General features: G+C 54.3%; 6 protein-coding genes across 6 annotated transcripts; 4 read left to right on the top strand and 2 right to left on the bottom strand.

Annotated features, from left to right (window-relative positions):
• Positions 1–1202: 1202 nt before the first annotated feature.
• CCM_08162 (autoinducer 2 sensor kinase/phosphatase luxQ) lies at positions 1203–5342 on the top strand (the record flags this gene model as incomplete). Its single annotated transcript, XM_006673301.1, has 1 exon — positions 1203–5342. One exon carries the CDS (start codon positions 1203–1205, stop codon positions 5340–5342), a length of 4140 nt encoding a protein of 1379 aa, XP_006673364.1.
• Positions 5343–6457: 1115 nt separating this feature from the next.
• On the bottom strand, positions 6458–8236 carry CCM_08161 (NADPH oxidase (NoxA), putative; the record flags this gene model as incomplete). Its single annotated transcript, XM_006673300.1, has 3 exons — positions 6458–6534; positions 6591–8074; positions 8124–8236. 3 exons carry the CDS (start codon positions 8234–8236, stop codon positions 6458–6460), a joined length of 1674 nt encoding a protein of 557 aa, XP_006673363.1.
• Positions 8237–11760: 3524 nt separating this feature from the next.
• Positions 11761–15444, top strand: CCM_08160 (meiotically up-regulated protein; the record flags this gene model as incomplete). The annotated part of the gene is made up of 1 exon (XM_006673299.1): positions 11761–15444. One exon carries the CDS (start codon positions 11761–11763, stop codon positions 15442–15444), a length of 3684 nt encoding a protein of 1227 aa, XP_006673362.1.
• Positions 15445–15853: 409 nt separating this feature from the next.
• Positions 15854–16569, bottom strand: CCM_08159 (integral membrane protein, Mpv17/PMP22 family, putative; the record flags this gene model as incomplete). Its single annotated transcript, XM_006673298.1, has 3 exons — positions 15854–16197; positions 16303–16463; positions 16547–16569. 3 exons carry the CDS (start codon positions 16567–16569, stop codon positions 15854–15856), a joined length of 528 nt encoding a protein of 175 aa, XP_006673361.1.
• Positions 16570–17618: 1049 nt separating this feature from the next.
• On the top strand, positions 17619–18478 carry CCM_08158 (uncharacterized protein; the record flags this gene model as incomplete). The annotated part of the gene is made up of 2 exons (XM_006673297.1): positions 17619–18079; positions 18130–18478. 2 exons carry the CDS (start codon positions 17619–17621, stop codon positions 18476–18478), a joined length of 810 nt encoding a protein of 269 aa, XP_006673360.1.
• Positions 18479–19359: 881 nt separating this feature from the next.
• On the top strand, positions 19360–20566 carry CCM_08157 (uncharacterized protein; the record flags this gene model as incomplete). The annotated part of the gene is made up of 2 exons (XM_006673296.1): positions 19360–19681; positions 19821–20566. 2 exons carry the CDS (start codon positions 19360–19362, stop codon positions 20564–20566), a joined length of 1068 nt encoding a protein of 355 aa, XP_006673359.1.
• Positions 20567–21192: the final 626 nt, after the last annotated feature.

Genomic DNA, 21192 nt, shown 5'->3' with positions numbered 1-21192 from the left:
TTGTACCAGACCAGCGTACCAGACGCTTCTGCATCCAACTGCTACTTTCCCAAGTAGAGGTAGGTAGGTACGGCAAGCAAACTTGAAATTGACAGGCCGCAACAAAGAAGAAAAAAGCCACTCGCTTATTTGGTTCAGTCCTGTTTAGTTAGTAGGTAAGTAGTAAGTACCTAGGTACCTCCTGTCTAGACCCCCACCATTCCAACGAGGGTCGAGTCCACTGCCAACTTTTCTAGTTACCGTTCTACCTTAATTATTATTACACCCCCAACTTCAAACGCCCCTAGTTGTCGGTATTATCGACTGATTTCTTGAAACAACGGCATAAAGGTACAGCCGTACGAGCCAAATACTACTGCAAAATCCTCGTCATCCGCCGTCCTGACTATCCGAGGTACATTTTACCGCCCAATATCCGTACTCTCGACGCCGCCTTTGCCGCCTCTCTGCACGGTTGGATCAAAGGCAAGGGTGTGCATCCAAACTCTCTTGGACCAGCCGGGCAAGAGGGACCCAGACCAAAGCCTAGTCTCCGTACGAATTACAAACTAACTCCTAGACTCTTATTATTCCAACTAGCACCACTCCAAGACACTTTTGTCTCCATCTTCGCCTCGTCCACTTCCATGTCTGCCAACTTGCGCTCGATGCGAACAAGCTTGATTCCAGAATATCCACCGCCCGCTTCCACCTCGTCGCCCATTGTCGCCCGTCTCCCCTTCTCATCCTTTTCGTTTGCACAACATCTTGGCCCCGAAAACTACGCAACCGCCTGACTCTCTGCGACTCTGCGACTCCATCCGACTTCTCACCCGTCCCGCTGCTCTTGCCTTGTTTCGTATCACCGAGCCGTCGACCTCGTCGCTCGCTGACCCCATCGTTTCTCGCCGCCCCATCCACCTCCAAAAACAGGCACGCCGCACACGATCCCGATCCCGCCCAGATCGGTAGTTGCCTGCCTGCACCATACACCTGCCGCGACATTGCGCAACCCACAGCTCCCTCTTGAACCCGAGAAAAACCAACAGACATGTGCCGACTGCCTCCTGCTTGCTAGTTTGGTTTTCCGTCGGCCTCGCGCATCTTCGCCGGTCCGATACGTCTACCATCTGTCTCGCCCGACCCCATCGAACCGACATCACCACCTCCCGGTAGTTACGCTCCGCGTCACGGGCGAGCCTCCACGGCCTGAGCCCGCCGACATGACCAACCCAGACACCCCCCAACTCGGCCACCTCACAACGGCCACCCCGACCGCCGCTGGCCACGATGCCGCTCTTGCCACTACCCCAGATCCCGACTCCGATCCTGACCCTGTTTATCTCGCCGCCGACTCCAAGCTCAAGTTAACCACCGCCGGCCATGCCTACGCCACCACCAATGGCCATGCCGGCAGTCCTCATTCTCTCGGCGGTAGCCGTTTCTTTCGTGATCCCCTCGGCATGCCCCTCCAAGACAACCGCTCGCAATCCCAGAGCCCCTTCCGTCTCGACATGCCCACCGTCTCCCCGGCCCAGCTGGCCTTTTCCGCCATGCAATACCTGCCTGTCCCCGTCATCGTTCTCAACAACCTCAAGACCGTCGTTCTCGCCAACGAGGCCATGGGTAGAATGATGGGCATTATAACCGACGACACTGACGGCGACGATTTTTCAATGACCATTGATCGACTCCGCGGCCAGACACTCTCGCAGGTCGGCATCGACATGCTGCAGGATGGCAAGCCTGTCTGGGTCACCTGGGAGACCTTCTTCGACACGTTGGTCAATGAAATCGGCGCCCACCGGCCGACTTCTCAGCAAAGCCCAATATCCGTAGTCGCCGCCGCCGGTGACGCCACGCCCACCATTGACGGTCCTGCGAGCCCTGGCAAACAACGCCGTTGCATGCCCGCCAAGCCCACCCAAGATGCCATTATCGAAGTCATTGTTTCCAGAAAAGGCTTGAATAAGACCACTTTTGACAGTCGCTACAAGTCCAAAGAGTCGGAATTTCATGCCTTTGCCAAAATGATTGTTACCGTCTGGGAAGTCGAGGACAAGCAGGTCTACTTCACCCTCACCTTCACTAGCACACAGTCCACGCCCTCGACACCTCTCAACAACAAAAAAAGTGTTGCCAAATCCATGGCCCTGGAAGCCGCAGAACGAAAAACCATCAGCAATTCAAATTCCCCCTCCGTCGCTTCTAGCCGAGACTCGAGCTCTCCAGCCCTCAACACACCCAGCTTCCTCACCATGTCCTCCAGTCCCTTCCCGCCCATGGGTCCGCCATCGATTGCCGCTCACTCGCCTTCTAGTACGCCTTCTGTCTTGCAGAAAATTATTCGCATGAAGGATGCTCTCCTGGACAACACCCAGATGCCCATCCTGGCCATGTGGAAGGATGGCAGTGTCACATTTCCAAACAAAGCCGCTCGCTTGCTGCTCCCTCATGACGCTGATTTGGACTCTTCATCCGATGGCTTCGACTTGCTAAAGAACTGGGAAGTGTGGACTGAAGACTTTGGAAGGAGGCTTGAGGTGGACGAGCATCCCCTTTCAATCTTGCTCAAGACAGCCACACCTTTTGCCAGCATCCGTGTTGGTGTATTCGACACTACAGGTAAACGCCTGGTATATGATCTTCTCGGCGAAGCCATCACAGACGAAAAGACCGACGAGTTTCTTGCCGGCGTCGTCACTTTCCGAGATGTCACTATAATGACCGAAGAAATTTCCCTCATCAAGGAGCGCGACGAGGAGCGTTTCAAGATCATCTGCGATACCATGCCTCAGCTGGTATGGACGGCTACCGCTGCGGGAATGCATGACTTTTTCAATACTCGTTGGTACAACTATACCGGGCTAGCGCCTGAGCAGTGCCTCGGCTTGGCCTGGCAGGGCTGCTTCCACCCCGAGGACAAAATCGAGGCACTGTCACGATGGCGTGCTTCCCTGGAGACGGGAAACCCCTACTTCATGGAATACCGCTGCCGCAACAAAGAGGGCGAGTGGCGATGGTTTTTGGGGCGTGCTCTCGCCGTGCGCAACCCCGAAACGGGCGAAATCGAAAAATGGTTTGGCACTTGCACCGATGTCCACGAAAGTATAGAGACGAAGCTGGCAGCTAAGCAAACGCGCCAGCAGCTGCTTAGTGTCATTGCGCACTCGCACGTCACCATCTTTACCGTTGATCCCAACCGCCGTGTAACGATGCTCGAGGGGGCTTTGATCTGGGACACCACTTACCAAGACACCGAAAAAGGCCGCTGGTTCATTGGTGAGGACATGTACACCGTCTTCAACCGGCTAACCGAGCAAATGCCCGAAGGGGAACGACCAGACTGGCTCAATTCCATCGAAGAGATACTTGAAGGGAAGCGGTTTGAAGACATCAAAGAGCACGGGCTCGATGATCGATGGTACCGTACGCGCTTTATTCCCATGTACGGCAAGCGAGTGCAGAATGGAATGCGAGCCAATGTCGAAGGCGTCATAGGCGTTGTCATGGACGTTACCGCGCTAAAGGATAGCGAGGAAGCCCTCCGAGTACAATCGCGCGACAAGCATAGAGCTATGGCCAACGAAGCCGCTGCCAACGAGGCCAATCGGCTCAAGAGTCAGTTTCTAGCAAACATGTCCCACGAAATCAGAACGCCCATCACTGGTGTTCTCGGTATGGCCGAGCTTCTCGGCGACATGAGCTTAGACGAAGAACAGCGTGACTACGTTGACAATATTCAGAGCTCGGCGACATCCCTGCTGACGGTAATCAACGACATTCTCGACTTTTCCAAGGTAGAATCCGGCCGACTCGACATTGAGGAGGTGCAATTTTCCCTCTCCATAATCCTCAAAGAAGTTGTGCGCATGCTCAAATTTGCGGTCGAGCGCAAGAATCTCGACTTTCAGTCCAACATTAGTGACGACATCGAAAATGACCTGGCCGTCATTGGAGACCCTGGCCGTGTACGGCAAATCATCACAAACTTGCTTACAAACAGTATCAAATTTACAAGTCAGGGCTATGTCCGATTTTCAGTGCGAAAGGAGAAGGAGACGACAGATTCCATCATTATCAAGTTTATAATCGAAGACACTGGCATTGGTATTCAAGACGACGTTCGCCAAAAGCTCTTCCAACCCTTTAGCCAAGGAGACGCTTCAACTGCCCGCAGGTTTGGTGGAACCGGTCTTGGCCTTACCATCTGTAAAAATCTCCTCGACTTGATGCACGGTCAAATCACTCTACAGTCCACTGTGGGAAGTGGCACAACGGCAACCTTTTGGATTCCTTTCCATAAACCTCAACGACGCAAGGCGCGGAATGTGGAAGCCGGTGCTATTCCTGATCGCTTGCAGTCAGATCTGAGCGTATCTTGCAACAGTTCAGAGTATGAAAACGCCGTGGCTGGTACGCCTGCGGGCTCGGATGGCTCCTCAGGGCTCGCCGGGCTTCGTCGACGCTACTCTGCGCGATCATCCCAGAGTATCGAACAAGATCTGCCGCGATCGGAACGAGCTGCCTTTCACATTCTTGTTGTCGAAGACAATGCAGTGAATCAAAAGATTGCAACCCGGACTATTCGGAAACTAGGCTTCCAAGTGACTGCGACATGGAATGGCAGAGAGGCTCTGGAGTATGTGCTCGGAGCGAGCGAGGGTCGAAACGCCAAACCTGACATCATTCTCATGGACGTGCAGATGCCCATCATCGATGGCTACAAGTGCACGCACCTGATGCGTCATCACCGCCCGTACAAAGGGCTCATCCACGACGTCCCTATTGTTGCCATGACGGCCTCTGCCATCCAAGGAGATCGGGAAAAATGCAAGAAAGCTGGCATGGATGACTATTTAGCCAAGCCCGTGACAATGTCCATTCTCGAGCGCATGTTGATTCGTTGGTGTATTTCACGCCGTCGAGAGACTCCTCTTCCGGACCACGCGACATCAGACTGCTCGGAGCAAAGTGAACACTGTGACACGTCCAACGTTCCTCAGATTGCCGTGGCCAATAACGCGGCCTTCTCCAAAACGAGCCTCGATTCTGGCAACGAAATGCAAGACGACTCTATGTGTGGGCCCGTGACGCCGACACCAGCCACGATGCGTGGCCGCGAGGAGCTGTCGCCCTTTGATTCACCGTCGGTGGTCAACATGCCGCCGCGCGTGCCTCGTCCCGAACGAGACAAGGAGTTCTCCAGCTTGCTGCAGGAGACGAAGCTCATTGACGCCGCAGGTGGACCGACCGCCAATCTGCGCAGCAATAGCTTCCAGGAACAACAAGGCTCTGGGGAGGCGCTGACGGAAGCCAATGTCAACAAGCTTGATATTGAGAACAAGCAACCGCACAGCTAACGGCCGAAGCCGTATCACCTTATAACCGCACCATGACAACCGTACGCAAACATATCTTACGACTTCTTAATACATGAAAGCAACAATGAGCGAAAGCGATTTTTTTTTCACGGCCACTTTCTACGAAAGTGGTCGCTTGGGAACCTTTACGGTACGGCGCAATTTTCTGTTTCAAACATTCCGGGCTTTGGAGATATCAGTACGGATTTTATATACTTTATTCATCTTTTTGCTGGGGAGTTGAGCATTTTGCATTTTGGGTTATTGCCGTCCATCTGCCACCCTTGTTCGGTCTCTTGGCATTGTTTCCTCGTGTGCCTTTTCTATTCTTATTCATGGATGACAGGCAGGGGTTTCTGGCGCAGATACTGTCTCATCATTTTTCTTCTCTTTCAGGCATGCTGTCGCGTGATGAGAATAAGTGCGGGGGGTGGATCGTGGGGGGCAGGGGGGATGCTTTTTTTCGTTGATTTTATCAGTGCAAAAGGAGGAAGATCTTTGTTTTTGTTTTAGAATGGAAGGGACTGGGTATTAAAATACACGGCTACAAGGAAAAACAGGTTCAGGGATGCATGGTTGGGGGGTCTTGTCTGTACATGATGAAATGTAATGCCAACAACACACATAAAAAACGATGCTACATGATACTGTGCCAAGACGATGTTTGGAAATGCGGGAATGCAGCGTGACTCGTGACGCACATGGCCATGACAAGATGGTTGGAAATGAGGTGAGAAATGAGGTGATGAATAATGAGGTGATTTTGGCATTCCGCATCTTCCATTTCAATGCAAGTGAATGAAATGTGAAGACGTTTGGGGAATTCTATGCTTTGCTATTTGCAAGTCGCCCTCTTCAATGAAACATGATTAGTCAATACGTGGAAAAAAAATGAATGTCGAGACTTTGGGGTATCAAGATGACCAATAATGATGTGCTCTGCTATTTCGATTTTTTTTCTCCGCTGAAACAAAAGTCCAAGTCGTCAATAAATGCATACACGTGATAAATAAAAGAAGACATGAAAGCCTACACAACCCATTTCCATCCAAAGAAATCAAAAAAAGACCCTAGACTCCCGTCTCTGCTGAATACAAAAAAGTTGTCGTGTTGCTTTAAAAGTGTTCCTTCCAGAAGCGGAACTGGACTTCGCGGGCCGTAGCGCTCTTGCAAGCAGTCTTAATGTCGCGAGCTAGGGAAGGATTGTTAGTCGACGAAAATCATGGGTGTGGAGGGGAAAAAACATACCAGCTGCCGAGGGGCCGCAAAAGTAAACACCGACGGTGGTGCGCATACTTCCCTCGAGGCCGTTCATGTAGGAGCGGTCGAGGATGCCATCACGCATCGTGGTGAAGAGGCGGCGGAAATCCGGGCGGCCAAACTGCGTGCGGGCCTTGAGTTCCGTTAGGGGATCGGCGGTGGCGCCGACGCTGTTGAGGACAATGTTTTGCGTCGTGTCCATGTCGAGCTTCTGCGTCAGGTACGTGTGAATCTTGAGGAACTCGACGCCGTTGCTGCCGGGCAGGCGGGCCGCCTCGTTGGACTGCTCCTCGAGCGAGGACAGTAGCGTTTGAAACCACTCAAACGAGCCCGTGTCCTTGCAGACCCAGATGAACTCGACACGGCGCAGGCGCGTGGGCGGGTTGGGCGAGTTGCGCAGGTGCCAGATGTTCTTGAGGATCGAGGCCCAAGGCGTGACACCGATGCCGGTACCGATGAGGACGGCGATTTCATTCTCAAAGACGTCCTCGGCGGGCGCTCCATAGGGACCGTCGATGCGGAGAGCGGGCATCTGCTGGCCGTTTTGCAGGGCTACTTCGTACATGCCCATCGGATCCACGCCGTCGTACAGCTTCGCTTGCGCGTTACCGGCACCGAGAGCGTCACCGAGAGCCTGGGTAAAGTCACCGACTTGGCGAACGTGAACGGACACGTACGGGTCAAACGGGCACGAAGTAATGGTAAAGGGGTGCCACTGGTACTTGGAGATGGAAGGGATCTGGAGGAAAAGCCACTGGCCAGCCTTGTATCGGAAGGAAGGCTTGGCGAACTGAATCTCGACGACATCGTAGGGGTGGCGAACGACTCGGGTGATCTTGGTCTCGCGGCGAGCACGAATCTCACGGTAAAGACGCTCCATAAGATAGAAACCGCCAGTCCACAGCTCCCATCGCCAACCCAGATAACCGATGCAGTGCGTCCAGTATTGTTCGCCAGCAAAAGGCGAGAATGCGTCGACAGAGTCACGGACAAAGCAGCCGGTCGTGTGCGTGTACAGTGCCAGGAAAAAGGGAATGAAAAGGTGGTGCGTGTACCAAAACGTCTCAAAAGACTGTTGGCGGATGCGGGCGTGGGCAGTAGTGTACATGAGCATCATGCAGAGCAGCATGACGTGGCCAGTGATGCCACCAGGCTGGCCATAATGAATCTGAAGAGCCGAGACGGGTCGAATCTGCGTCTTTTCGACATTGTAAAAGTTGACATAGTGGGCGCCAACGTGGGCAATGCTGAATACCAGGAGAGAGTAGGCGAGTTGTCTGTGCAGCCAGATGTTTTCGTCGAGTGGTAGAAATCGAAGTTTCGGACGAACCCATCGCATAATTGTGCGGCAAACCGGAAGGAGAATGAGCATTCCATCGACGCTCAGGACGAGACCAGCACCACGTGAAATCCAAACCGAGAACTTGAGTGTGTTGAGACCAGCCAGTCGCTCATCCGCCGCTTGTTTCCACCTAGTTTACGTGAGCAAAAATCTCGAGTGTATGAGCGCATGTGCCTTACCAGCCGTAGGCAAAGATGGCCCAGTGGAATACCCAGAAAAGAATATGAAATGTGAGTTTTCTAGCAGTGAACTGCTTTAGAAAGAGCTCACGGTAGCCTAATTGTCCAGCCATTTTGAAAAGGGATTTAGTTAAGCATAGGGAGGTGAGAGAGACTGTTCATGTGTCGACCGGCGACAGGAAGCTGGGATGACAAGATATCCAAGAGTGTCGGCAGGTGACGTATATACCCAGGTCGTGACGTGAAAGAATGCAAGCGCCGTCGCTCAAAGGCTCGAACAGAGAAGGAAAGAAACCAAAATGTAAGATTAGACGTGGTGAAATGAAGGAATTAATCTGAGCCAGCAGGAGAAAGAGTGAACAGACACCGGTGGCCCCAAGTTGAGAGGATGAGTCGGAGAAAAGGTGAGAAATGGGACGAGAAGAAGAGAGGCGATATGGGCTGAATTAAGATGATAAATGCCGGGGGAGAAGCAGGAGAAAGCCGGGCTCAGAAACGGGAACAGACCCTAGGTGTGTCACAGAGCAAAGGGAAACCCGGTGTGTTGGTGGTGCAGGACCACTGCTTCAATTCGTCCGGATAAGTAAACTTCCAAGACTTTTGAAACCAAGACTTCGGCGCCGCCTGAACTGTCAGCAGTGGCACTGGGGAAGGCGTGCAAGAAGGTGTAGACGGGTGAGAGGGCGAATTTTCGTCTGAGCAAGTAAAATTGGCGGAAGGCAAGATGAGAGCCCAGGGAACCGGATCACAGAGGTTGCGACGAAGGGAGCCGCAAAGATGCGACGCTGAGTGTGAGAGAGGCGGTTGGAGGTGGTGGACGCAGGTGTTTCGAAGGTGGCTAGGGTGTTTTGAGATGGCAGCGAGTCACTATGCAGAACAAAAGCCGCAGAAGATGGGGATTCAGGGCGATTCGGGTCGACGAGTATCAGAAGCGGACGGCGCGTGAGCAAAAAAATCTATTGTGCAAAGGATAAAGGACAAGACACGAGAAGAGCGAAGCCGTGCGGCTGGGCAGAGTGACTTGTAGTACTATCGAGTTGACGAGTCTCAACGGCAGTGGGACACTGCGAGGATGTGAGGAGAGACGGTCCCCGCCGCGGAAGACTAGCGGCATCCTGGGGCAAGGAAATTGGCCAAAGAGGCAGCGGCGATGGGGAGGCAATCGAGACTGCTTGTGCTCTCAGTGGCTGCATAAATTTGGCACCGAGCGGGCCCGGCGCTTAGAGAATTGAACGTGGCCATTGAGCGACGGCTGAGGCTGCAGTGTGACGGGGCTAGTGTCTGGGTCGAGGACGGGGTGTGTGGTTGTGTGGGTTCGGCAGAGGAGGAATGAGTGAATCAGAGGGGGAGAAGTGCTGGCAGGGTGGATGGATGGTGGTGATGGTGATGGTGATGATGTTGATGCAAAGTGAGCTGACGGAGGGAGAAATGATGCTATCGAGAGTCTCGAGCGTTTGTTGACGAGGACTGGCAGCTGGCGGGTTGGCAGCTGGCAAAGCGGTCAGAGGGGCGCCGGCAGAAATGGCCGTTTACCGTTTACAGGCACCTGAGTAGTTTACCGACCGACCCAAGGTATCAAGGTATCAAGGTACGAATATCGTGGACATTCGCCAAGCAAACCTACTAATAGAGTGGCCGCTCAGCTAGCCAGCCTCTTTTCTTTCAACTGTACTCGGGACCCACCTACGATTCGACGCCCGTGATTCCAGGTGTAGTTACTTGGGTGGTCCTTCTGTTAGGACTTGGGAGAATAATTTAAGTATAAGTAAGATAAGTAAGATAAGCAAGATAAGCAAGATGAGTAAAATAAGAGGGATAGTAAAATAAAGAAAATTGAAAAGAGAAAGAAGTTAACAAATAATAAGAAAATATAGAGTAGTAAGAATAATAAGGAAGAGCTTAATGTTCCTGTCCCCCTGGTGCCATTGTCTTGCTCCCACTTCCGCACTATAGTGCTCCACCCGGCCTGTTTCAGGCGTATCGGAGACAGCAGCGAACATGCTCCTGTACAGAATCCATCTCATGCACGTTTTGTCACGTCTGATCATCCGTTCCTCCGTCACCCTCATTACCATCTGAAAAGCGGCGGCAATATATCTGGCGCCCGATCGTCCAAATAAGAGAGGCGCAGCGATTCACTGTGCAAAAGAAGCCAAGCCCCCCCCCTCCTATCTTGTTGTCCTACCCGCCGGCTACCGTGCGTCAGGTAATCGATTCGTACAAACATTCCACGTGGGCCCGGAGTTTGGTGGCGGGCGCTGGGCGCTTAAAGGAGACAAGCATCGGCCAGTAGTTCTAGTTACAATAGAAGAACAAGGTGTGGTGTCACAACTAACGGCTATTAAAAGCTACTCGAACAATGGGCCGCTTCGCGCGCGCACAAGGAGATCTCGAAGGACGACTCGTTGGCCCGTGGCACAACCCGCGATGCATCAATGACGCTTGAATGCTGCTTCAGCCCGCGGGTGAGCTGTAAGGTATATCCCTTATTAAGGGCGTGAGGACTGGCGGTCATGTTTATCCATCAATTATCTGGAATAATAGTAGCGGTGCGGGCGCATGATTGTTGGCGACATGATCCCCCTGTTGGCATAGAGTACTTGGAACTTTTGGTTACTCATGATTGCCAATACTTGTCAGCACACCACTGATGAAGCTTGGGCACTGTTTAGAACAATTGTAACTGGGCTCAGAACCACTGTAAGTGGGCTTGGCATACACAATCTATTGTGAAGCTTCAATAAACGCTGGTACGAGTAGTGGGCCATGTTTGCCTGCCTCTTCTTGATGGAGAGTTGTCCGGCCGTGTCAACGTACATGAACATAGTCATAATTGAAAACCTGTATGGCCGTGGCAATGTGGTAACAATACCACACATGATCAGTGCCCAGTTTGCGAGAATACAGGTATTGCCATTGTTACCGAGTGCAGTGCGCCGGCACTTGAAGACGTGCGTTGGCATACAGCGCACAGACAGGTGCTACTATTCGGAGATGTTTAATAGATGGCTCTGGTAACAGAGAAGGACGAGTAAGAAGAAATTGAACAAGAAAAAACAGCAAATGGAAGGACAAAACACGGTTCGACGGGGAGACTTGGTTTATCCAGGAAGCGAGGTTGGCCCGGTGGCTGGCTGTCGGCCAAGAGGGCTGAGCCGTGATGACCCCGCCGATCTGGACAAGGTTCGCCGACGATGGAAACTCCAAAACTTCAATTCACATGAAGAGAGAAAAAAAGGCAGAAAAGGAGGCGAAAAATGTGAGTCGAAGAAATCAGGGATAATGTCGCAGACGTTTGCAAAACAACCTGTCTTCAGCGCAGTCATTCAGCGACATTTTTGCCTTTTGCTGCCTGGGTGTGGCTGTGCCAAGGCTACGCCTGCTTCATGACGTACCAATAGGCAGCATGCATATTCGCTGCACCACTGAATTTTCTTTCAACGGCAGAGAAAGTATGTCGCCAAGCTTCATGATTTTTCCCTGCTGCTTCATTCCTCCCCCAATCCTCTCCCACGGCGTGCTTTCAGTACCTCGGTCCAGCTCGCAACGCCTTCGCTCGCCCTCGCTCTAGCTCATGAGCTCCTTCAAGCTTCCCCACGAGCCCACGGCCCCCCCAGCTACTTTTTGACCGAGCAGCATGTCCGGCAGCATTTCCACCGACGATGTGCGCCGCTACCAGGAACCCTACAGCGGCCACCGACCTGTTCCGACAATCACAAAATACCGCGAGGAGCTGGCACTGCGGCAGCAAGAAGCCATGCAGCACGACGAGGTAGCAGCCCCTGCCGTCATCGTCACTGATGAGGACCTCGCCGAGCTGCGCCCCAGCCGCTCGATGCTGTCTCCGGGCCCGCGTCCTTCGTCGTCTCTGGGAATACGGCGCGCGCTCAGTGTCAGGGGTAGGAGCCGATCCCGAAGCCGCAGCCGCGGCCCGGATGAGGAGGATGACAGACCCCAGAATCTGCCCATGATCGACACGTCCCAAACGGACCCGGCCCTGACCGATCCCCGCCAGCGTCGCAAGGAACTCGGCTCCAAGGGCAAAGAGAAGCGCCGGCAACGCGCCGAACGGGAAGTCACCGACCCCGTCACACACCAGACTATCATTATCCGGGATTTTGACGACGACGCGCTCGAAAACGTGACGTTTAACGATGCGGCCACGCTTGCCCCCAGAAAGTCGACGTCCTCGTCACGCGACGAGCCGACCGGCACCAAGAAACCCTCTGACCCGGCAGCACTCTATCGAGAATTCCCCGTTCCCGATTTTGGAGGCTTGCGCGACGAGATTGAGCAAATTAGCCGTCAGGGCGCCACCGTCGGCGTTTTCGGCGCCGCCATCATCCTCATCGCCGCCTACGAGATATACAAGCTGCTTCCCACCTCGACCAAGCAGGGCAACATCCCCTGGTTTTTGTTCTATGGCGGCTTCTTCCTCATGGCCTATCTTGCCATTTTTGTACGCGACTTTAGCTCCAGGCAGACGAGACAGCTCTTCGAAGACGAGGTCTGGCATGCGCACCGCGAAAAGATGAAGGCCGAGGCCGACGAGAGCACTCATGAGCGCACCGTCTGGCTCAACTCTGTCCTGCGGACATTGTGGCCTATTATCAACCCCGATCTCTTCGCCAGCTTTACCGATATCCTCGAAGATGTCATGCAGGCCTCGATTCCCAAAATTGTCCGCATGGTCAGCATTGAGGATATCGGCCAGGGCAGCGAGCCGCTGCGCATCCTCGGCATCCGCTGGCTGCCGAGTGGCGCCACTTCAGAGACGCTGCGCCCCAAAGACGGCACCGGGAAAGACGAAGGCGACAAAACCCGAGCGAAAGACGCGGCGGCCAGTAACCCCTTTGGTCCTCACGTCATGGATGATGAAGAAGGCTCCTTTGTCAACTTGGAAATCTCATTTGCGTACCGAACCCGGGCCAGCTCGAGAATGGCCAAGCAGCGCAACAATGACCTGCATCTCTTTGTGGCATTCTACCTGCCAGGAAACATCAAGATCCCGGTATGGGTGAACCTACACGGTATGATTGGTACTGTCCGAGCCCGACTTCAGCTCATCGCAGACCCACCGTTCATCTCTCTCTGCACTGTGACGCTTATGGGCCAGCCCAAGGTGGCCATGAGCTGTGTGCCTCTGGTGCAGCGGGGCCTGAACATCATGGATGTCCCGCTGATTAGCAATTTTGTGCAGGCGGCCGTCGACGCTGCTGTGGCGCAGTACGTTGCGCCCAAGAGCTTGACTATTGATTTGCAGAAGATTCTGGTGGGCGAAGACTTTAAGAAGAACACCTTGGCCAAGGGTGTCTTGATGGTCACCATCAAGCGTGGCTACGATTTCAAAATGGGCGACGCCGCCATTCCCTTCTTCAGGGAAGGCGGCTCGGACCCCTACGTATCTGTCGGCTGGGCCAAGTTTGGCAAGGTTGTTTGGAGCACCCGCATCATGTTTAAAGAAATGTCACCTTGCTGGGACGAGACCTGTTTTGTCCTGGTCACGCCGGAAGAGCTCAACATTGACGAGCGTCTCCGCGTCCAGCTGTGGGACTCGGACCGATTCACGGCCGACGATGACCTGGGCCGCATCGAAGTCAGTCTAAAGGAAATCATGGAAAACCCAGAGTCGAACGGCAAGATGTCTCATCGCGCCGACGGCTTCAGAGCGCTCAAGTCGGGAGACAACATGCCGGGGAAGCTGGAATGGAGCGTCGGATACTTTTCCAAGACGAAGATTCTCGACAGCCAGTTCCAGCTACAGACGCGGGACCCGCGCGTGCGTAACATGGAACAACTCAATAAAAAGGTTGAGCGCACCTGCGAACGCAAGCTGCGCGAGGCTATGCTCAAAGACACCACGCTAGAGCGCCACGAAGAGGATATGGAGAAGAAGCGCGTGCTCGAGTTCAAGACGGAGCACGACGAAATGATCATTTCGGCGCCGCCTCCAGAAGATTATCCGAGCGGTCTGCTCAGCATCCAGATTCACAACCTGACAGGTCTCGAAATTAAGAAGCTCAGCAAAGAGCACAAGTCCAAGTTTGGAAGTGCCAGCGACGATGAGGAGGAGACTGGTGAAGGCCTGCCCTCGTCGTACTGCACCATTGTTATTAACCATCGAAAAACCTTCAAGTCTCGTGTCAAGCCTCAGAATAGCAAGCCGTTCTTTAACGCGGGCTGCGAGCGCTTCATTAGAGATTGGCGCGACTGTGAGGTCTACGTGTCCGTCCGCGACGCCCGTTTGCATGAAGATGATCCTCTGCTGGGAATCGTGCACCTACCTCTGGCTCAAGTATTCAAGCAACGGTCTCAGGTCATGGGGTGGTGGCCCATCTCGGGCGGCATCGGCAATGGCCGTATCCGCATCTCTCTCGTGTGGCGCAGCGTGTCGCTCCAAGCGCCACGGAACCTGCTCGGCTGGCAGTACGGCACGCTCGATATCCGCCACAAGGCTATTGGCACAGACGTGCCGGAAGAGCTGCGCAGCTGTAAGATTCGTCTACAAACCAATATCAGCACGGGTAAGATGTATCCCTCCGCTACAGAAGACGGCCACGCTGTTTGGGCGACCAAGTCGAGCAAGCATGTTGCTCTGGCGCTGCACCAGCGCTATAGCAGCTGCTTGTCTCTCACCTTTGTCGATGGCCGACGTCTCCTGGGCGAGAGCATTTCCGCGTTTTGCGTGCTCTGGCTCAAGGACGTGCCCGACGAGGAGGAGCAGGAGATTGATCTCCCCATTTGGAAAGGCGACTATAAACGCGCCACGTCCAACTGCCTGGAGACGTGCGGCGACAAAATGGGCACCTTGAAGCTCCGGCTGACGCTGTGGGCGGGCATGGGCAGCGCGCACACGAGCTGGGCCAGCGGCAGCGAGCACTTGCGGCAAGTGGTGGAGGTGATTGACACGGCGCGCGACATTCTCCAGACGGACGACTTTGAGAGGAGCGCCGGCATCGTGGACGCGGACACTGCGGCGGACTCGTCGGATGACGACGGCCCCGACAATAACGCGGACAATGACGACGCAAAGAGCCAGCACCACAACCACCGGCACACGCGCCACGGGAGCCCCGGCGCCGGCCGGGACGCGGAGCTGCCCGACGGCAGCACCGCCGACAAGCAGAGCATGCTGGACCAGGTGCGCGACTACAAGAAAAAGGCCAAGACGCTGCACCGTCAGCACCGGGGCATCATGCAGTGGAAGATTCCGCGCACGGCCAAGTGGGTAAAGAACAAGCTGGGCCGGGTGGAAGACGGCGTGTCGGGTATTTTTGAGCATGATGTGAAGCAAAGGGCGGAAATTGAGACGGAAGTCTAATCCTGTTTCCATGTTGTCAAGACTAGGTCCTTTTTTTTAATGATGCACACGAAATGTTTTCTCTTTCTTCAAGCTTGAAGGGGGTACTTTGCATATTCGGCGACGGGTGGAAAATGAGCCAAAACGAGCAGCGTTTGTATGCAAATTAATAGATAGAATGGATAGACCAACAGATGACACTGATTCCTGTTGTTTGAAGTAGCTTGGATGCCAAACTTTTTTGACATGGTGAGCAGTGCATGTGAGATTCTAAATCTATATGCTTTTAATGATTATAATAGTCTATCGTTTGTGCCGCCCGACATACGTCTCGCTTTTGACAGCCTAGCATCGTAGGTATTTATTACGCCGTCTCTACCGGGTTCTAGAAAAGTAAAAAGGCCGGGGAATGGGAAAGAGGGCAGAGCAATTATTTGCTGTTGACCCAGCTGAGATAGCTGTTCCAGCCAATGGAAACGACATTGGCAAAGAGGACGCGGTACTGGAGGGGGAGAAAGGCAAAGTTGATGGTCTGGACAAAGGGCCAGACCATCCAGTTGGTCTGGAGAGCGGGCCACCACGTCTTTTCGAGGCGCTCCTGGGCCGAGGCGCCCTCCATGGTGGCCATGCTGCTGAGGAAGAGGCCAATCATGGTCGGCGCAAAGACGGACTGGTCGACGGCGACGCGCGCAAGGATCTCGGCGCGCTTGTTGGGCAAGGTGATGCGGCGGGAGAGAAAGTTGAACCAGGTTGTGGCGGCGGGCCCAAAGACGACTTTTCGTTTTGACGTTAGTATTTTCCTTCCCTCTCTCTCTCCCTCTCTCCAAAGCCTGATGAGAGCTTGGGGGAGGGGGGACATGATGCAAAAAAAAAACGTACCACCGCCGTAGAGGGCCATGCGACCGGTACGGGAAAAGTCGTGCTTGTCGAGACCGCGCTGGTCGACGAGCTGCTGGGCGGTAATGTCACCGGTAGCGAAGAGCACGGCGGTGGTTATGCTCTGCGTGAGGAGCGGGCGCGCGGCGAGGCGGCCATTGTACCTGTTGTTTGAAAAGAGGCCGTTTGTTCAGCTCATGATGAAGAGGGGAGGGGGAAGGCACAAAAACGGCGAGGTCAAACATACCAGCGGAGAAATGAGACAACCATTATGAAGTGTGAGTATGTGTGAAAAGAGAAGGAAGAAGGAGACGAAAAGAATTCTTTGTTTGATATGAGGGGGGGGGGGTTGGCGGCGATATCGGCGGGATAGATGAAGGAAGAAATCAAGGGGAGAAAAGGGACAAGGAGAAAATGAATGTAGACGCTGTGAGAGGTGAGGATGCCGTGCAACGAAAGGACAGCAAATGAGGGCAGAATTAAGTTGTCAGCGACGGGAATGATGAGAGGAGAATTCAAAGGGACAGATGATTTTGACCCTTTTTCGACCTCTTCCTTGTCAAACATGCCCAACACCTGGGGTTCCCCATATTTAAAAAAAACTTGGCCACCAACAAGTACTGATACAGGTATTCCGGAAGAGAGCTAGAATAATTATAAAAATGAAAAGAGAATAAGAAAATAGTGAGAAAAAAAAACAGTACTACACTGATTCTTGTGTTATTTTCCTTCATTTTGCAATCCATTCCTCTGTTTCGCAGGCATCGATGCAGCAAGCTTGCGCCCGCCCGGCACTTGGCTCGCCCTTCCCGATCTCGTAGCTCCGCCTCCGCGCGGGAGCGTCGCCCACCAATCTTGGGGCCAACAACCCGTCTTTGAAAGGATTGCCTGAAATGGACTCCCGAGAGGAAGTGTTGCTTATTCACCCACCTGGTTCTTGAATGACTTTTGACTAGCCATTCCCATCCTTGCTATCAATCCTCAGCACGTGTTGCCCCTAGGTAACTCGGCACCACCCCTGCCGCTCCGCCGGCTGTCAGGGGAAGTTATGCGTGGCCCAAGCTCTTGCCCTTTCTTCCCATGGCTCGAGTCTGGGAAGCTACCAACGATCTTATTAGGCAGCCAGCATTTTCGTGACTTTTCACATAGAGTAGGATCGACGGTGAGCCGTCTCAGCGTACACTGCCCGGCCTCCCTCATCACCACAACCCGTCTTATTATTCGGCCGCGCGCCATCGTATTCCTACACCGTCACGCAGAAACGTCAACCAGCACCATTCACGTACACTGAAACAGTCACAGCCAACACGCTCACCGACATGACGGGCGCCAACAGCTGGGCGTCCCTCGAGGCGCGCTACGGAAAGCTCTTCCGGACGCTCACCTGGGTGGCCTTTATCCCCGCCGTCCCCATGCTACTTGCCCACGGCTTCATGTCCAAGAATGCCGTGCCGGTCGCCGGCCTCGTTCCGCAGTCGCTCTCCACCGTCGCGGGAATATGGCTCCTCCGCCGCAAGAGCAAGGCCCCCGGCGAGACCGGCGGGGAGGGCGGCGGCGGCGACCGCCTCATGAGCTCTGTCGAACATGCCGTCGAGGACGGCCTCGAGGAGGTCGATTCTCTTAGTGAGAAGTTGTCCCACCCGTTTCTTGTGTTTGCCTTTGACATAGCGATTGCTGCGGGCATTATGGTTGTCCTGGTGTATACGTGGAAGTCATCGAGCACATCGGCGGCGCTTAGCATGCTCGCCGCATATGCGACGATTCCCCTGATTCTGAGCTTGTGAGTACGCCGGCGGCCGCGGATGCAGTCGGGACGCTAATCCACTGTAGTATCTCGCATGTTGCCCTCGCTTTCGCCGCGCTCTGGGACGGCCTCGCCATCCACGGCCACATAAAATGGGCCGCCGCGCGTGCCATTGACTCGGACTGCCCCAACTGCAGCCACGGTCTCTGGCCCGAACGCCCGACGATGCCCTGGTCGCGATTCTTCCAGAAGAAGACCTCAGTCTCGTACGCCCCCGTCTTTACGGACGGAGCCCAGTCATACCACTCGGAGGACGAAGACGACCATGGAATGCAGGGTTACGGTATTGGGCCCGAGGCCATTGAAGTTTTGCCCAAGAAGAAATGCAAAAAGGCGCCGACAGTCGTTGACGAGACTTCGGCTCTGTTGGAGTAATGTCGGAAGAAATCGGCTCGTGTCGCCATTTGACTTCACGCGCTGCAGTTGTTTGATCAGAGATTGCTCTGTTTACGATACCCTGTGAGCCTTGTCTTTGTGTGTTGAGTTGTCGAATACCCTATTTGTGGTGCTGGAAACAAGTGCTTTGCTGTTTGTCGCCTCTCTTGAGGACTTGACCTACCTAACTAGAACCTATGACCGCTCAGATCCTCTATAGTTAAGAGTTATGCGTTAGATTGAGATTGATGAAATGAAGACGCGCCATTCTATTTCGCTTTGCGACGAGGCTGGATTTGCGCCTAACATGGTGAAGCTATGTAGTGGAAGCATGAAGCTGAGTGAAACGGCAGTCAGTAATCTTTAATGGGTCTTTGTCACTGCAGCCAATGAGGCCACGGGCCAGCTGCGTCTGTTGGATATGATCTCAGTTATACGGCATTCAATTCACCTCGGTTTTTTTTTTCATTTTTCTCTTTCGCTTCGGAATCTTTAGGTATTTGGAAGAAGGGAAGCAAATAGTATCTCTTCTCATCCGTGCTGGCTTACAAAACTGCGTGAGTTTGACATGAGCTGATTGCTGATTGTCGATTTGGCCCACACTCGGTCGCTGCCTTAGGCCACCCCCTCACCCGACTTTTTGACCGCTAGCCTGTGCAACCACCTTTGATGACTGATTACCGTCTTCTTTGATCCAGGTTTTCGACGGCAAAGTGCACCGTACCGCGTACTGTCGAACCCCGCGTCTTACTAACATCAGGATCTATCCTGTCACAACTCGCTTCATCTCGCCCCTCCTTCTCCTCCTCTCCCGACAAACGCAACCGCCATCCCCGTATCCAGCCGAACGATCGACTCATCTCACAAATCCCCCCATCACGATGTTGCCGTCCTCGGTGCGTCGCGTCGTCTCCTCGGCGCCCCCGGCGGCTACTCGTGCGGCGGCGTGCGCCTCGGTGCCCGTCGTCATGCGCGGCCACCAGCGCCGGTTCTCCTCGTCCAAGCCCTCGCGCCCCGACAACGGCGGCGGCCCCAGCGACTTGTCGGCCGGCCAGTCGGTCCCGTCGTCGTCCTCGTCGTCGCGGCCTGACGGCAAGACCGCGGGTGACAAGCGCAAACGAAAGAGCAAGGAGGCGTCGGCCCGCGACGCCTCGTTCAAGAAGCTGCCCAGCGTCCCCGCCACCCACCACATGTCCCACGAAGGTATGCCGCGAATCATGATGACGGAGGAGAAGGCGAGAAACACTCGGGCTCCTTTTGTCCCACACCCCTCCCAATCTGGCAACCCGCCCATTGCTGTCGTGCCGGATGTAACATGCTGACATTGCTTTTTTTCTGTTAGCCCTCGGTCTCTCGAGCTTCTTCTCGCTCCACCGTCCCATTTCCATCACGCAGACGATGCCGCGCACCGTGTCCGAGGAGCACTTTGCCTCCATCTTTGCGGCCCGCTCCAAGGCCAGCCGCATCTCCGAGACCATGACGACGCTGTCCGAGACCATCGACCAGCTCGAAGGCCCAATGGCCCAGATGACGATTGGCGGGCCGGAGGAACAGATGCAAAACGGCGGCGGCATGCAGCGCCTCGAGGTGCGCAACGCCGACGGCAGCGAGTCCAGCGTGTACCTGCAAGTCGACACCATGTCGGGCGACTTTTTGCCGTTCCGTCCGCCACCCCTGCCTCAGGCCCAGCTGGCCGGCGCCGAGGGTGAGGCCGGAAGCAGCAGCCTGAGCGCCCAGGCTGAAGCAGCCGCCGAGGAGAACCCCCAGCACCGCGTCTACAAGGCCATGTTCACGATTGAAGAGTCGACCGAGGCCGACGGCCAGATCCGCATCGTCGCCCACAGCCCCCGCATCGTCAACGACGACCAGCCTCGCAGCTTCCTCGAGCGCCTCGCCCAGCGCCAGCTGCGCTTCGACGAGGCACGCGCCGCCCGCCGCGCGGCAGCCGGCATCATGCAGCACGCAGCGGGCGAGACTATGGAAGCCATTAGTGTCAAGCGCCAGCGCAAGCTCCGCATGAAGAAGCACAAGTATAAGAAGTTTATGAAGCGCACGAGGAACCTGCGCCGCAAGCTTGACCGCACGTAAAACGGCGATTTCTTTCATGGGGGTTGCATCCTGGCTGGGGCGCGTGTATATTAGATTCAATTCCCTTTGTTTGACTCCTTCATGCTGGCACGTTTTTCATCGGGTGGAAAGGAGGGCTGATGGAACGAGGTCGGCCGACCGGAGGCGGCAGCTTCTGGTTGCGCTGGAGCCCGGTAGTGCTGCCAAGAGCTGTTCTTTCGACTTTGCTTTTTTTTTTGCACAGTATAGCATCCATAGACATTGCAGCAGCAATTCGCCAACATAGAACCGATTTGAAACTTTTTGCGTGGCCACTTGCTTTGCATGCTTGGACTTTCGAAAGCTACAAGGGACGGCTGGGATGTAACTAATTTCCGGTACCAAAGTCAACGAACACTATTCAACGACGGTCTACGCACTGTATTAAAAATGAAGCGAGAAACAAAAAATTAATACAATGAAGTAAGCAAAATAAGAAAGATCAATAAAGTCATAAAGACACAAAAGATAGTAATAATTAGGAAAGACTTATAATCGACCTTCAAATGCCCCACAAAGCTGTCGAGCCGGTGCAACACACCACACCGCCTGGCAGAAACCAACAGCCCGCCAGAATTTTGGATTTGCCCGCAACCAAATTCTAGGCC

The sequence above is a fragment of the Cordyceps militaris genome (genome assembly GCF_000225605.1).
Source record: "Cordyceps militaris CM01 unplaced genomic scaffold CCM_S00006, whole genome shotgun sequence".
NCBI classification, from domain to species: domain Eukaryota; kingdom Fungi; phylum Ascomycota; class Sordariomycetes; order Hypocreales; family Cordycipitaceae; genus Cordyceps; species Cordyceps militaris.
This window is presented reverse-complemented; position numbering and strand designations above follow the sequence as displayed.